Source organism: Camelus dromedarius, chromosome 16 (assembly GCF_036321535.1).
Source record: "Camelus dromedarius isolate mCamDro1 chromosome 16, mCamDro1.pat, whole genome shotgun sequence".
Lineage (NCBI taxonomy): Eukaryota > Metazoa > Chordata > Mammalia > Artiodactyla > Camelidae > Camelus > Camelus dromedarius.
In genome coordinates, this window is record NC_087451.1 from 39,441,579 (window position 1) to 39,459,137 (window position 17,559).

At 36.2% G+C, this 17,559-nt stretch overlaps 1 protein-coding gene across 1 annotated transcript in view; it reads left to right on the forward strand.

The window, feature by feature from the left end:
* The window catches only part of SMURF2 (SMAD specific E3 ubiquitin protein ligase 2), a 97,782-nt gene extending 80,732 nt beyond the window's left edge, over positions 1 to 17,050 (forward strand). The window contains exons 11-19 of the mRNA XM_064495657.1: positions 3,166 to 3,361; positions 4,415 to 4,518; positions 6,868 to 6,982; positions 8,547 to 8,725; positions 9,511 to 9,648; positions 12,476 to 12,596; positions 14,602 to 14,803; positions 16,072 to 16,147; positions 16,474 to 17,050. Of these exons, the coding sequence (XP_064351727.1) occupies positions 3,166 to 3,361; positions 4,415 to 4,518; positions 6,868 to 6,982; positions 8,547 to 8,725; positions 9,511 to 9,648; positions 12,476 to 12,596; positions 14,602 to 14,803; positions 16,072 to 16,147; positions 16,474 to 16,573 (1,231 nt within the window). The 3' untranslated portion in view covers positions 16,574 to 17,050. The remainder of the gene's footprint in view (positions 1 to 3,165; positions 3,362 to 4,414; positions 4,519 to 6,867; positions 6,983 to 8,546; positions 8,726 to 9,510; positions 9,649 to 12,475; positions 12,597 to 14,601; positions 14,804 to 16,071; positions 16,148 to 16,473) is intronic.
* The last annotated feature ends 509 nt before the right edge of the window (positions 17,051 to 17,559 follow it).

The following is a 17,559-nucleotide window of genomic DNA, read 5'->3' on the forward strand; positions in this document are numbered from 1 at the left end:
CTGACACCAAATTCGTGGGTTTTTTCCTTCAAACATACCAGTTCTCCAAGTCTGCAGACACCAACTAGGGGACTAGCACTGAATTCAGTCTGACCCCACCTGCAGTTAGCATTAGACCCTGCAGGTTAAGGGCTCAGTCTCACAAGACTGTCCTCACTTCTGATGTCAATCCCAAGTCCTAGGCTTCTTGTACTTCTTACCAACTGGCTATAAACTGAAGATTTCTCATGACTCCCTCCTCAGTTTCAATAATTTGCTACAATGGCTCACAGAACTCAGGGAGATTATTTCTTCACTATTACCAATTCATTATTAAAGATGCAACTTAGAAACAGCCAAATGGAAGAGGACAAGGTATGGGGCTGGGGGAGGGTGATGCACAGAGCTTCCATGCCCTCTCCAGGTCCTTCAGTGTGTTTGTTCACCAACCCAGAGGCTTTCTGAACACCATCATTTAGGGGTTTTTAGGGAGGTGTTATCACATAGGCATGATCAATTAGATTATTAACTCAGTCTCCAACAACCACCGCCCCCACCCCAGTCCCCAGAGGTCGAGGGGATGGGGCTGAAAGTTCTAGGTTTCTAATCAAGCCTTGGTCCTGGTGACCAGTCCTCATCCTGAAACTATATAGGGGCCCAGCAAGTCACCTCATTAAACAAAAAGTGCTTCTATACCTAGGAAATTCTGAGGCATTTAGGAGCTCTGTGTCTTATACTGGGGACAAACAGCAAACATTAGAACAGAAGACACTATCACTTGTCACTCAGGAAACGTCAAGCATGTTAGGGGTTCTGTGTCAGAAACCAGGGACAAAGGCCTAAGTATATTTCTTAATATGCTACACCTCTCTCCTGTATGTCTGGATCCAAATTTACCTCTTAGAAGAATACCAATTTATTTGTTTTAGGGCCACCTTAATCCACATTGTTTGACCTCATTTAACTTGATTACATCTGCAAAGACCATATTTCCAAATAAGATCACATTCACAGGTAACCAAGGGTTAGGACTTCAACATATCTTTTTGAACAGTTTAGTTCACACCGAATCTTCAGCCAACCACTGATCTGCTTTCTGTCAGTAAACATCTGTAATTTTTAGAATTTTAGATAAGTGAATTCATACAGTATGTACTTTTTTTGGTTTGTTTGGTTTCTTTTACCCAGCATAATTATTTGAGAGTCACCCCTGTTGTTGCGCGTATATAGTTCTTTTCATTCCTGAGTGGTATTCTATTGTATGGATATACTTCAATTTATTTATCTGTTTACTTGTTGATACACATTTGGATTGTTTCAGTTTTGGCTATGACAAAACTGTTATGAGTATTTATGTTTAACTTTAAAAAATAATTGCCAGATTGTACTGTTTGACATTCCCACTAGCAGTATATGAGGTTGCAATTACTCCACATTCTTGCAGACACATGGTATGGTTAATCTTAGTAATGTTAGACATTCTGATAGGTGTATAGTGGTATCTCATTATAGTCGTAATTTGTGTTTCTCTAATGACTAATGACATTTATCATCTTTTCATGTGCTTATTTTCATCTGTATATCTTCTTGGATGAAATTTTTTTGCCTTTTTAAAAAAAAATTGAGTTTTAAAAAAATTGTTTAATTTTGAGAATTCTTTGAAATACGAATTCTTTATCAGATATACACTTTAGAAAGATTTTCTCCTAGAGCTTCACTTGTCTTTTCATTTTTTTAAGTGTCTTTTGAAGAGCAGAAGGTTTCTTTGAAATTTTGATGAAGTTCATTTTATCCATTTGTTCTTTTATGGATTGTGCTTAGGGGATCATATGTGAGAAATCCTTGCCTAACACAAGTCATAAAAATTTTCTACTGTGTTTCAGAAGTTTTATGGCTGTAGGTTTTAGAGTGATATCTGTGATCCATTTTGAGTTAAATTTTTCTATCTGATGTAAGGTATACACAATTTTTTTTATAGGATTAATACAGTTGTTTAAGGGGTGTCTTTTAATGCAATATTCTATTTTGATTTATATATGTGTGTGTGTATAAAAACACCTTTATTATAATGTCTGCAAGAGTAGTAAATGGTGATTTGTAATTTTCATCAAAGCTGCATTTTCTCTGGATAGTTGTATGTTTTAGGTATAAAATTTGGCCTGGTACATAAGACTTACTCTATGTAAAATAGATTTTGGTGATTTGTTAGAGAACTGAAAGTTATTTTTGCTTATTTTCTGATAACTACCATTGCCCTTTACCTTTAGGTTAGGAGATTGTACTCTTTTGTCTGTTGTGTGTAAAATTAAATTCCAGCTGAATCACTCAGTGGATTATCTGACTTTTTATTCCTTGACAGTTTATTGGAATTAACTAGTTGATTATATCATAAGATTCTTAATTCTTAGATGCAGCCTACAATATTTTTGCTAGGAGAATAAAAATCTCTCTAGGCAATGTGGCTTTTTAAAATTATTATTTTTCTACTATGCTTGGGAGATTATTTACATGTCTTTGAGGTAAAACACGTACGTGCAGTTAGAAGCCTGTGACAAGCCTGACAAGCCTGACACAACTGTAGCACAAAAGACTGAATGTACTTAATGCCACTGACTGTAATACTTTAAAATGGTTAAAATGGTAAATTTTATGTTACGTGTACTTTGTCACAATAAAAAGAAAAGTAGTCACTTATAAAGCATTTAGACTTGTTTGTAAAGTGCTCATTTCTCTGTGCCAGTAACTGACACATGGTCTCTCACATTCCTGTGGTCTAGACTGTAGTGTGCATAGGAGAAGGGGTCCCTGCCAAGCTGCCTGTTCAAACTGCTTTGTCTCTTCTGGAGAGACGGACTCGAGATAACAGACACAGGATTTGACATCTGCCTGAATTTTAAAATGAGTGATGGTAAACCATGCAGAAAATGGAAACTGTATTTGAGAAATTTATTCTCAGCAGCTGTATAAAGCTTTATGAGTAAAACTCCATTATCCAGTTCCATAAATTTGTATAGATTCTGAGAAATAAACTCAGGAGCTAGCTTATTGTCAAAAATGTCAAGCTAAGAATATAATAAGGCCTAGAAATGATATAGCTAGACTTGATTTATAGTATAATGCTATTTTAAGTATGTAATTGCAATCTCTTTGATTTAAAGTACTTTAATAATACTTGTTTACTTTCAGTCGGCAGAACCAATTGAAAGACCAGCAGCAGCAGCAGGTGGTATCGCTATGCCCTGATGACACGGAGTGTCTGACAGTCCCACGGTACAAGCGAGACCTGGTTCAGAAACTAAAGATTTTGCGGCAAGAACTTTCCCAACAACAGCCTCAGGCTGGTCATTGCCGCATTGAGGTTTCTAGGGAAGAGATTTTTGAGGTAAACTTGCAAGTCTTATTTTAAAATAGAGAAAAATTAAATTTCAGTGATTTACTTTCTTTTCCAATAATATTTTGGGGGGACTCATATCTCTTTAGCATGGGAGAATTTTCATTAATTTCTTTTTTAATTGTGGGGAATAAAGGCTATATAACGTTAGAGAGATTTCATACATAAGACAAACATTTAAGTGGGCTGAAGTGTGAGATGTTCCATCTGGTGCAGCTTGGTCCCGGCATTGCAAATACTTATTTGTAAAGGAATTTTAAAAGACCACAAATAGTATCCATCCCATATTTTCTAATTCTTCCAAAAAGTAAAGGACTCATAAATCAAAATTTTATTTTGTTTAAATTACTGTTCAACTACTTTCTTAATTCAAAATCTTCCTTTCTAGTATATCCTTCTATCTTTGGATTTTATAGCTCTAATATCAGCGTTAAAGTTCTTATATAATAAGTGGCACAGGTCCAAGGCATGGGTTTCCTACTCTTTAGAGGGTTCCTGGGCAAGAGATGCTTGGGGACTTGGCAGTCCTTCTCCCAAAGGATAAACTTTTTTTCTCTCAGAACACTTCTGACCTTGTTTGTAGTCAGTCATTTGTATTTTTAAAATAATACAAAGTTTTCATTAGTGAAAATCACATTAATGATTACTTAAGTTCTTTGAAACTCCTTTTCTTACCCTTACTTTCTGATGGTGTCTGTGACCTAGAATTAGGTCAATTAACTATAAAAAAATTTAATATTTCTATCAAACTTTGTTTTTAATGTGAGTAGAATCATTGCTGTGGTTCATAGGATTTAAATATGGAGGTTTGCTCCTAGTAGGCTTTTTATATAATGTTTATCAAATGAATTGGTTTCAGTAGGATTAAACTATACCTATTTTGTTTTTAGAAGTTCCATGAGGTTTCAAACACTCGGAGTTTATCCATTGATTGGATTGTTGAACAAATTCCACCTTATTTAAATAGTGTATGTTTCATAGGTGGAATGGGAGAGAGAGTTTTAAAATACCTAGGAATAACAGTATATTAAACATGTTTTTCAGGAATCATATCGGCAGGTCATGAAAATGAGACCAAAAGATCTCTGGAAGCGATTAATGATAAAATTTCGTGGAGAAGAAGGCCTTGACTATGGAGGGGTTGCCAGGTAAAGACTCGCTCACCAGTAAATGACATATGGATCCTTATATTTACAAATTTAAGATGCTGCCTGTGATGAAACCTTCTCATTGATACTTCTTTTCTAGCATAATAGTCCCTAACGTTTGCAATACAGAGGATATCCTAATAGATATATTCGTAGTGAGGTTAGGACAGTACTGCTGCTGGAAGAGTATTTGAGAACTCCCCCACGGATCACGCAGCCCAGTGAGACTTTCTCTGAATACCGGCTGCAGTCCAGCACAGACTGTCGGTAGGGCCTGCAGGCACGAAATTTTCTCCATCTCTCTCCTTCAGTACATGTTAATTCCCTTTGCTTTACACTGTCAGGAACAATCTTGAGATTTTAATGACATGTATTCTAAACTGAATACTGTTTTCCTTTGCTTCCATTGCCATGCTTTTAACCTTGCTGAATTAATGTGTGTGTATATCTGTAAGTATGATTGTGTATATGTATGTATCATACAGTCCTTAGAATATTTCGATTCGGAAGCTTTAATGTTTCTGCTACATTCATAAATCAAGTATTTTATTCCCCAGGCATGCCTATTCACTTTATGTGAATGTAGCAGAAACATCATAGCTTCTGTATCGAAACATTCTAAAGACCATCATGATAATTCTACTTCCCCTAATCTAAATCTAGCCTAAAGTAAATTTGGTTTTCATCAAGACCCATATTATTATTTAGCATTACTTGCTTTTACCTGTAGACTGACCTTCATTCTGTGACCTTTTTACCTGCAAATGGATAGTTTCTTTAGTTTGGAGTTTTAGAATCAATCACTTGTACATCATACTTTAGCCTCGATAGTTTCTATAGAATGCTTATTATGATTTACTCGTAACTAGATTTTGAATGCTTCTTGGAAAAATTTGTTAATTGTCTGCTGGTGGATTCTGAATGCTGTAATTATATGTATAGGCCAAATAAGTAGTTAGTTTCTGTTGTTTGTTTTTTTAACCTCACTGCTCTCAGGGTTTGGGTTTGGGCACACTAAATGGGATGTGGTAGTGCTTATTCTGATCTTTACCCAGTAGTAGAACCCAAAAGTAGTTCCAGCATGTTCTAAACCCTTGGTAAAATAAAACAAAAATTCAGATTTTCTTTTAAAGAACACATATATGCATTATAAGCATACAAGACACATCAGGTGTTATGTGTGTTGGGAAGATTGCTCGTGTGGAGACCTCACTTATTTTTAGTCTCTAGGGTTTTCAAGTATTAAATGGTACTGATTTGATTTAGACTCCATCAAATGATAGAACTTTGAAATGATTTCCTTTAACTATTTGTTAAGAGTATTTCACTGCATTTCCTAAAAATACATTATTCCACCTGTTTAATCCATAATATCAAAACATAAATCCCTTTCCTACCTGAGGAATGACAGGAATTGAGACTAGAACTGTATCTCCTTAAGTCCTAGACTAGTGGTTTTATTTCAGTTTCACCAAGATGAATAAGAAGTTGCCTTTCATACTTTGAAACATATAAATGATTTCACAAGTTCAAGGTGATAGTACTATTTTCTGTGAGGTTTAATTTAAAAACACTGATGTATTCTTGAAACCAGGAAGTGGTGTGGAACGTACCCAGAAAGTGCAGGCTTGCCCTTGTGCTCCCCTCTGTCAAATGCCTTGCTGTTTCTGACCGCTTACGTTTTTATCACAGTATATTTTAGGGTTTACACAAAAAAGATAGTGGAAATGGGTAACAAAATTTTCTTACTAAAACAATGCCAACAGTAAAATACACCTTTGTCCAAAAGTGAGAATTAATGTTATATGTCTGTATAAATTAGTATAAATCTGCCATGATAGGAGTGGACCAGGATGGTATAGATCACATGGAAATTTTGAAATAAAACCATATTCTTCCCTTCATTTTGTATTTATCATGGATTACAAATTTATTTAGCAATTCAAAGTAACAGCACCTAATGAGTAGTTGGTACTTCTGGATAATATCCTTATACTCTCTGATGTTAAAATAGCATAGAATTGCCCTAAATTGAGTGAGAAGTGACTTCCATAACAAAATAAGAGTTTTTGGTGGGTAGGGTATAGCTCAAGTGGTAGAGTGCATGCTTAGCTTGCATGAAGTCCTGGGTTCAATCCCCAGTACCTCCTCCAAAAATAAATAAACCAAATACCCGCCCCCTTTAAAAAAAATTCTCATTTGCTTTTTGAGTGTGGTAGACTTTTCTAATGTAATCTGATATAACTAGTAGTGCTTTCTTTTATTAAAAAAATTATTTGCTAACATGATTAATAACATACCTTAATAAAAATATATTCATTAATTATTTTATCATGTCTTATTTTCTAGGGAGTGGTTATATCTCTTGTCACATGAAATGTTGAATCCATATTACGGCCTCTTCCAGTATTCAAGAGATGATATCTATACATTGCAGATCAATCCTGATTCTGCAGTTAATCCGGTATGATTAGTGGTTATAATGATATGAATTAATTTATGACCTATAATGCTTTCATTTTTAAATGTCAATGTAGCTTATGACATAGGATTACTGCCCTTGTCCAAGTCACATCCTTGGGCTTGGCCAAGTCCCCTTTTAGAAAATTTTCTCAAGTAAATGATTATGGATATGTGCAACAGTTTGGGCACAGGGAAGTTTACTACATCATTGTTTATAGTAGCCCCAACTGGAAACAGCATTGTTGCCCATAAGAGGGGGTTGATGAAATTATGGCACAAAGCAGAATGACATTCGTTCATATCGTATTATTAAGTGTTTGAAAATTTATTAAGAAGTTATTAATATTATTAATTCATATTATTAAGCCCTAAGAAAAGTTAGTAGCTGTTATTAGTTTGTTATTTTTATATTATTTCTGTTACCTTTCCTTACAAAGGCATACTGTACAGCCACTGAAATGATGTTGTGGAATAACAGACATGTAAAGATGGTACTTGTGATATATTAAGTGAAAAGAAAGTTACAAGATAGTATGATGAAATTTTGGTAAACGTGTTTTGAAAGGCTCTACCTTATAATGCTGATGATGTTTATCTCTGGATATTAGGTTATGTTTTTTTTTTTCTTTCTTCTTAAAAAGAAAGAAAAGCTATTTTTTAATGATAAAAGGGAAGCTTAAAGGTTACTTATTAAATGAAGTAAAAGAAGTTAAAAGTGCAATATCCAGCTAATAAAACAATATACCATGAAAGACCAAATCTATCCAAACATGGTAGCCCGTATTAAACTCATTGCAGGGTATCCTTTATAAAGGAAAAATTTGGGGGTGAAGGTTCTGCTTGGGAAGCCCATCACTGCTGCTGTAATAATGATAGCTCACGTTTGCTGAGCATTTACCATACGCCAGATCCAGTGTCATCGGCTTCTTCAGCTCAGTTTACTCCCCACAGAGACCCTTTTTAGATACTATTATTACCCTCATTTTCCAGATATACTCAACAGGAATTGAGTAGTTTGTACTAGAATACATAGCTAGTAACTGGCAGAATCAAGACTCTAGTCCAAGTTAGATGTGAAATCTCTGCTCTTAAATAACAGAGATGTTTTGAAGTTCAGTTCTGGTTAGGTCAAGGGAAGAGGGAGGTAGGATTGAAAACTTTTTTCCCATGACAGAGCCAGGATTGTCAAGGGCTCAGCGGGAGGTGTGAGGAGAGGAAGAGAGCAGGGTCTGCTGGTGTTAAGTGAAGTTGCAGAGGGAGTGTAGTTTGGACTTAATTTCTAAAGATAAACTTTACAAAGTGACCCTGCCCTTTGAGAGAAGCACTTGATCGACTCTGGTGTAATATTTTAGAGCAACGCATAGTCTCTTGAACGTCAAACTCTCAAGAAACTGTCCCTGATGAGCTTTGATGATAGCCTACGACATTTAAATGGTTGTAAATGAGACTGTAAGTTTGATACTTGTTATAAGGAAAACTACTGTTGCTTGAATATTTAATTTTTATTAAAAATTCCCTGGAGAATGTCTACCTCGAGTATTTATATAAACTCTTTTCAATTTCAGGAACATTTATCTTACTTCCACTTTGTTGGACGAATAATGGGAATGGCTGTGTTTCATGGACATTATATTGATGGTGGTTTCACGTTGCCTTTTTATAAACAGTTGCTTGGAAAGTCCATTACTTTGGATGACATGGAGTTAGTTGATCCAGATCTTCATAACAGTTTAGTGTGGATACTGTATGTATTGAGTTTTGTATTTGTTCATTATAGTTAGAATCTGACCTTTTAAAAAAGATGCATGTTTCAAAATGGATGTACTTTTTTTTTGAAATTTAAAAAATGATACACAGACCACATAAAACTTTTCTCCTTTCTGCTGCTTTTGTGCATATTCCAAATTCCTAAAAGTTAGCAAGTGTTACTACTTTAAAAAGGAAAATCCAGTATACTCTTAAGCACTTGCTATACATATATAATGATTTCCTCAACATGATGCAAATTGTCTTCCCATCTTGCATGTGTTAGAGTAACAAATTCCTGCTGAAGTGGTGATTGTTGAAACCATACTTTAAAAAGGTTATTTGTGAGAATCGGTTCTGTTTTTCAGTTCATTTGCTTATGAAGATACATTGGCTATGCTTACGTTTACCAAGTACACGAGCAGCTTTCTCAGTCGGGCTACTCAGGCATTTGGTCACTTGGGTTACGCAGATTCAAGTAGGGCCTCTTACCTGAAAGCCAAACATAACAGAGGCTTCTCTGTTTAAAGCCCAGCTTTCCAGGGCTTTCTCATTACTCAGGAAGTAAAATGTTTCCTGTGTTTATGAAGGTTAAAGCTCTTTGCCTCTCCTGCCCAAGAACTCGGAGGTACGGTAGCACAACAGCTAGTGAAAGGAATCTGACCCTGTATTTGTCATGTCATAAAACTATCGTAGTTTTATTTGTCTCACCAATTAATACATCTGTAAGATCTGTATTTTAAAATTTCCAGTGAAGTATCTTTCCCTTTCTTTGCTTTCTAGTGAGAATGATATTACAGGTGTTTTGGACCATACCTTCTGTGTTGAACATAATGCATATGGTGAAATTATTCAGCATGAACTTAAGCCAAATGGCAAGAGTATCCCTGTTACTGAAGAAAATAAAAAAGAGTATGTCAGGTAAACACTTCTGTTTTTTTTGTTCGTTTGTTGTTTTTGGTAGGGAGGAGGTAATTGGGTTTATTTATTTTTAATGGAGGTCCTGGGGATTGAACCCAGGACCTCATGTGGCTCACATGCACTCTACCGCTGAGCTGTATCCTCCCCCAACACTTCTGTTCTTAAGCCTGGAAATTGTTTTACTGTTCTAGAATGGCAGTGTGAAAAAACATTTATGTATTTAGGTTATGTTACTTACCGCTACAAAATAGGCTTCTGCAGAATTTAGTGAGTTAAAGGCAACCACCATTCTATTAGTTCTCACAGTCCCATGCATGGGTCAGTAATTTGGCTGGAGGACAACAGGGAGAGCACGCGCTCCTCTGCATGGTGTCAGCTGGGACTGAAATGTTAAAATGGCCTCAAGTCACATTTCTGATGCCTCAGCCAGGATAGCTCAAACGGCTGGGAGCTAGGTGGAACGCCACTGGGTCACCATCTGGGGCTTCGTTCTCACTGTTGGCTGGATTCCTTGGTTACCCCACGTGGTATCAGAGGCCTCTCACTCTCCTCATGGCCTCTCCCCCTAGCAAGGTAGCTAGACTTTTTATGGGGTGGCTGCTTTCCCAGGGCACACAAGCAGAAGCTGTCGGATCTTTTTAAGGCCTAAGCCTGAAACTGGCCAGCATCACCTCTGGTATATTCTTTTGGTTAAACCGAGTCACGTGCCAGCCCAGGTTCAGGGCGGAGCAGAGGCTGTACAAAGACGCAGGCAACAGGAGGCGTGGTGCGCGGGGTGGCGGGTGGCGCAGCAGCCGCAGCTGGCTGTACAGAAGCACTTCTGTGCTCTTTTACTATATTACTGGCACTCATCCTATTTATAAATAAGCACATTGTGAGTTTGTATAAGAAAGATACTTCATACATATCTTATAAAGTTAAGAAAATGCCCTTTAAGTTTTATAAAATCATCTGTTGATTGAGGAATTCAGAAGTAGTGGGTTAGATGATTTGGCTCATGGCATCTAAAGTTCTGAATAATAAACTATGGTAATCAAATGCAGGAGTTCGAACTTCACAGTATATTCACAGAAACATGCATGCTATACTTTTTTGTGTATTAATGTCCCCAAGTTGTACTGGCTAAAATTTTCAAGTTCACAGATGAGGCCTGTCAGTCTTAAACCGTTGTTGGGAGTGAACATTGGTATAACTTTTTTGGAAAGCAATTTGGTAACAGCTACCAAAATGAAAACGCATATGCTTTTTAACTAGCAGCTCCAGTTTTAGGAATCTATTCTATGGAAACACATATGTTGTTAAAGAAACATGAGTAAGGATTTTCAATTAAATATTACTTGTAAAAAAATTAAAAACTGCTAAAATGTTTTTTAGAGGAGAATGGCATGCATTAAGCAGAATACTGTGTGGATAGTTAAATATGAAAAAGAATATGTATGTATATATGCATAATTGAATCACTGTGCTGTATACTGGAAGCTAACACTACATTGTAAATCAACTGTGCTTCAATAAAAAATTTTTTTTTAATTAAAAAAATAAAAGAAAGACTCTGCATAAGCTGTCATTTAAAAAGCAAGTCATAAAAGGAACAAAGTCTGTGTTGTTTTATAATTACACAGAAAATGTTCAGGAAGGCTGCATACCAAAGTGTTTGCCTAGGAGAGGGAGCAGAGGTGGTGGGCCTGGAAGTAGAAAGGGAGAAGAGGATAAAAGAATGGATTTTCAGGTTTTACTCTGTCTCCACATTTAATATTTGATTTTTCCTCATATATTTTTCTCCAGTAATATGCATTACATTTCTAATTTAAAAAAAAATGAATAAATGGGAAACTTCCTGAATTTCGGGAGTGTGCCACCTCCCAGATCGAGTGTAGATTGCTCAGTTCTTAGAGCTCACTTTCCAGGAGTCAGTCACGTGTATAAGCACACAGCAATCAGCCCTTACCAGATACAGTTTTGAAATTTGAAAAATTACAAAGAAAACCTTTTTACAGATAAGCAGTTTTGCTATCCCCTTAAACAAATCAAAAGGAGGTCCCCCAAAGGATATAATATTAAATAACTTATTTCTTAAAGTAGAGAACTGTTTTTCCAAGTTTGGAAAAGGAAATGCTGACAGATTGGTAATATGAATAACTGAGATTTGTGAGATGGAGAGGTTTTCCTGGGAAGATAGATTTTTTAAAAAAGCAATTCTCTTATAAATTAGAAGTCCAAATCAAAAGCATAATTAGAACTACACATGAGATACGGTTTAGTGTACTTCTTATTAAAATAAGCCTTAAGGGGAAAATGAATATTTAATCAAAAAGTGCTTGCTGTTGGCTTTCACTCTTTCTTCTCATTTTGGATAGGAGAATTCTCTTTGCCTCCTCTTTCCCCATATACCACCCACAAAAATAAAGAAAACACCCAACACATTCAGATTATATTTTCAAGTTCAGAAAAACAGCCATGTGGCTGAATGGGCTCTTTTTTCTGGTTATTGCCATGTGTGCTAGAAGTTGAGAAAGAAGTTTCGTTCAGATTTTAACTTCAGACTCACCTACACTCTAGCTGACTTCCAATTTACTAGGAGCTTTCCTGACGTGAAGAGTTCCTGTATTGATCCTGCTTGTGTTAGTAGAAGGTTATACCACTTTTTAATTTACAGTGAACTGCCTCACAGCTCAGGATTCATCTACCCTCAGTAATCTGAGATTTGAGACTAAATTCTTAATACTAGATGCTTGTAAAGTGCAGTGTTGCTCAAGTGCTAGGATTCATAATAATTACCAAATCTGAATATATTCAATCCTGTGAACCCCCTGCCTAATGTTTGCAGGCTCTATGTGAACTGGAGATTTTTACGAGGCATTGAGGCACAGTTCCTGGCTCTGCAGAAAGGATTTAATGAAGTAATTCCACAGCATCTGCTGAAGACATTTGATGAGAAGGAGTTAGAGGTCAGTGTATTAATGTCATGACGTCATCTAGTGTAACAAAGAAGGATTGGGCATTTTCTGTTACTTAGTTTTAGAGGCGAGTTGTATTTCTAGTGCTTTTTAAGTTTTATGGTGCGTGCTGTGAGAATTCTTATTCACAGGAAAAGTCTTTCGTGCTTTGGAAAAGCCTTTCATGCTTTGGCATGTCCACAAGTAAGCATTCTCTCTTATATTGTGAATATTCTTAATTTATTTTTCCAAATTATCCTTCCCTGTGTTCAACAGATTTCATGTGTTATGTGTATATTCTTCTAGTGTTGTCTATTCCCTAATTAAGTAGTTACTGATTTAGTTAAATAAAACTTCATTAATTGGTTTCCAGCATATTATTTATTTGGAATAAAAGCCTAGGCTCAGTTGGATTACGTTAAGCTTTGCAAGAAAGCATTTGGTAGACAAAAATATAGAGGAAAATAATTAAAACACTTAGGATAAACTCTATCCATGTCTCCTTGGAAACATTCATTAACTAATAACAGCTGTAATAAAGAGTTACCTGTTTTTTGTTTTAAATCTCATCCTTAAAGCACGTTAGGTCTGGTTTTATAATTAAGACCTTTAACAAATAGATCTGAATTTCTACTGAACTGTTTTGAGAAAACAGTGAGGTTTTATTCCACCTGGGGTCCCAGATTTAATTAGTGGCTAGGGATAGCATAAATATTTGAACTCTTAACAAAGAATTTGAAACATGATTTTATTCATTAACTTCAGTGTCCTTTCTAACTAAATCTGTTAACAGTCTTGTTAGCCAACAAATCTAAAAAGATTGGTTTGCCTCAGTACCACCGCCATTCCTTTTGTGACTGAACTATTCAGTGGTGAAATGGCCAGAAGGAGGTAGTCAGGAGGAGGAGGAACACATAGCAGGAATGGCGGTAGTATTGAAATATGATGCATTTTCATCTGTTCATACAATGAATAAGGAATTTGGCCTTAAAATTACCCAGTCCTCTAAAGAAAAGAATTTAGGAGGTATTTTTGTGTGTTATAAGTACTTCTGTAATCCTACTTGGATAACCACACACCTGTTAGTGTGGCTGTGATTCAGTAATTTTTTTCAGAACCCTTTAGAAGCTTCATTGGAGATTTTATTCAATAGGGTTAGGGTTTAATATATGGTTTCTATTGCTAATGAAATTAAACTTTTTATTAAAATATATGTATATGATTTATTTTAGTGTTATACTAAGTTAACATAATTATAAGATACAAGATTTGCAAGTTACTTTGTTAATGCTACACACTATCATAATTCACTGGTTAGTAAGAAGAGTCAGTCTTGGACCCAAGGCGCTGTATTAATAGTATCAAAGTGATTTTCATCTATACTGACTGACCCTGCATCAGGATACCAAGCAGAGCTCTATGTCAGTGCATTCATGGATTTCGTACTTTGATACAACTTTAAGCAGATTGTATCACTTACTCAACACAGTTTCCTGAGTTCCTGTGCACTGTTGGTTGCTGTCACAGGATGTAATGAAACACATATTACTGTCATATTACAGCAGAGGAAACTGCTGGCCAAGGGAGGTGAACTGAATTGCCCAGAATCCCAAAGCTAGTAAGTGTTAAAACCAGAATAAAAGATGCAGATCTTAAGAAAGACACATATAAACTGTTTTTACTCTTTGAGTCTAGCTTCTGTCCATTACATTTTTTTTTTTTAGAATTCTATTATGAAATTATGGAACTTTTCATCAGATCCTGGGTAGGGGACCTGCAGTGAGTAGGTACTCACGGAGCTTTAAAAAGTACACCCAGATTCACAGAATTAAAATCTCTGAGCACTGGACCTCAAGTATATATTTTGAAAAACTTTCCAGATGATTCTGATGTGTACCCTCGATTAAGAACACCCTATGAAAGCCAACACTACAAAGAAACCTAAAGTTCTATTTCGAGGGATTTTTGGCCTAACTTGGGTTTCCATTGGCTTATTATTTGTGCAATATTTTAACAGCTCATTATTTGTGGACTTGGAAAGATAGATGTTAATGACTGGAAGGTAAACACCCGGTTAAAACACTGTACACCAGACAGCAATGTTGTCAAGTGGTTCTGGAAAGCTGTGGAGTTTTTTGACGAGGAACGCCGAGCACGGCTCCTTCAGTTCGTGACAGGCTCATCCCGAGTGCCTCTGCAGGGCTTCAAAGCTTTACAAGGTAGGGAAGCCAGAGGGACAGCTGACGAGACATCATCAGATAATTGGGGGTAGGGGCTCAATGTTGGGTTTATATAGATGGTTTACAGATATGTGCTTATAAACAGATTCTCTTTTCGCTCTATTTCTTATCTCTCTCATGTCTTGATACCTTCTTCTCCTTCCTTTCCTTTGTTCCCCTCCCAAGAGCCTTTTCTGCTGGGTTCTCTGTGATGGTAGTGAGTGCTGCATGTCAGAGACCGTACGTGGTGATGCTCTGCGTTTTTTCTGGTCACCTTGCTTTTAAATTCTGTTGCCCATTCCTATAGGGGAATTCTGTCTGCTTCAGTGTTCACGTCTCAACCTGGCAAACTTTTACCCACTTGGGATGCCTCTCCCCTATACTTTTTTATTCTTTTAATATAAAGAGGCCGCATGAGTTGTGGAAGCCATCTGTCTTGGTCAGAGCACTGTAATTAATGCATGACATCAGACCATTTTACAGCCATATTCCATTTTTAAGAATTGTCTTCCATGGACTAGCTCTTTAATTTTGGGATGAGTTGGTGATACTGCTAGTGATTGTGGTTCTTCACTGGGTGGCAGTTGCTTCCTTTACCTTTGAAGCTCTTCATTTTCAAAGCTGCTGCTGCTGGTAATGACTGAAGGTATACAAAGCAAGACTGGTACATAATTCGACAGTGTTGCCCACAGTACATATGTTGAAAGTCCATGGAGAAAGCATATGGACTTTGAGTTGTGCTTGCTTTCCCTCTTGGGAGAACGCATCAACATTGGACTGCCCAGAAGCATAAAGTGAAGCTGTGTTTCTACATATATTTGTATGGGGTGTCATATGTTAATTGAAATTTATTCAGTAGCCTGTTAATCTTTTGCTCTCAACAAAATCTGAGTTGTGAAACCTAAATTTGCACTAGGTTGTCATCTTTTTGTGCATATATGTACTTAATCTTCAATTTGCCCCTTTACTTCTCTTTGCTTACTTTTGGGACACTGATTTCCTGTAAGAGAAGTTGGCGCAAAGGATTCCAGCCCTGAGCTTTTTCTCAAATTGAAATGCTAGCAGGTTAACGAATCCAGCTTTAGTGAAGGTCAGTTACATCTTTCAAAACCCGGACTCTTCCTGCTGCCCTTTGGTGGCTTTTGTGGAGTCACCAGTACTCCCCTGTCCCTAGACCCTGTGGTTTATGTACCAGTTTTATTCTGAGACTTCGGAGACTAATACACGCACCTGCACCGATCTGACCCACAGATTTACTTCCTCTGCAGGTGCTGCAGGCCCACGACTCTTCACCATACACCAGATTGATGCCTGCACTAATAACCTGCCAAAAGCCCACACCTGGTAAGCTGTTTCTGTAGCTTTTTCCCGTCATTCCATGTATGTAGGTGTTAGTTTCAAATAGACTTGACATTTTGTTTATTGTTCTTATTACTAAATGGACCCTTAAAAGGAATGATAAGCAGCTCTTTTGAGTGAATTATTATTATTATCCAGAAATTGATAGGAAAACCCAAAAGTAGTGATCTCTACTTTAGAGAAATATAATCTTTTTCTTTTATTTTTCTGTGTGAAACAGAGTAGTGTGGCTGTATTAGTGTAAACTGATTAGCTAGGCCTGTGTACCAGTTTTGAATGAACTGTGTAAAATCTGATTTGCTTATTTACAGCTTCAATCGAATAGACATTCCGCCCTATGAAAGCTATGAAAAGTTATATGAAAAGCTGCTAACAGCCATCGAAGAAACGTGTGGATTTGCTGTGGAATGACAACTTCAAGGATTTACCCAGGACTTTATTTATACCCCTGACCGACAGCCTCTTTCAGCAGAGTTTCAAGGAATGCTGAAATACAGGAAAATGCTCCCTCCCCCTTTAAAAAAAATTTTAGGACACTGTGAGGGGAAAGGACAATTTTGAAATTCCTTTTCAAGGAAAAAAAGAGGTCTTTATGCTTTGCCATGAGGCCACATTCAGCTGCTATTTAAAATTAATATCTTGAACCTAAAGAATGCTGACTTTTCCTACATTTCCAGAGTTAGGCAGTATTCTACACTTAAAGACTACTACTATTTTTATAAAAGGTAATCTATCAGATCGCTTCACAGATTTCAAGTCTATCAAACATCAAGACAACTTCAGCAGTCGGTACAAGTCACATTTCATTTTAATTGAATACATGATTTTGAACAGCTCCTGTACTTGCTCTTTGTAAAATAAATTAAATAAAATTATTTTGAATTATTCTACCTTTGTAAACAATTGGCTGTAAAAGAATCATTATCTTTAAAAAATTAAGCCACTTACAGGTTTACTTACATTTTTTCTAGAGCAAAGCATTATATTTTAAAAGCATTGTATGTTTCAACCTAGCCTAAGTGAGTCTTTTTTATATTTTTCAAGCATGAATTCCCTGGAATACAGCTATATAATTTTGGTTGTCAAATTCCTAATGCTGCAAGTCTAAACTTAGTAGCTTATTTGCTACAATAAGATGCATTCAGGGGCTCCCTGTTTTTAAGAGACTTAAAAAAAGATCTTAATTTTTTATCTTGACTTAATATGATCAGGTATTTTGGATTTACTTTTCATCTTGAATGGAAATACTGCATTTTTATAGCTACTCAGATCATGTGGATATGGGATGGGCTTTTCATTCTTTTGCTAGGTCAGCTTATCTTTAATATATATACTATTTCTGTAAACCAAAGTCTTCTATGACAAGTGCACCTAATTTATATTACATTTTAATTATG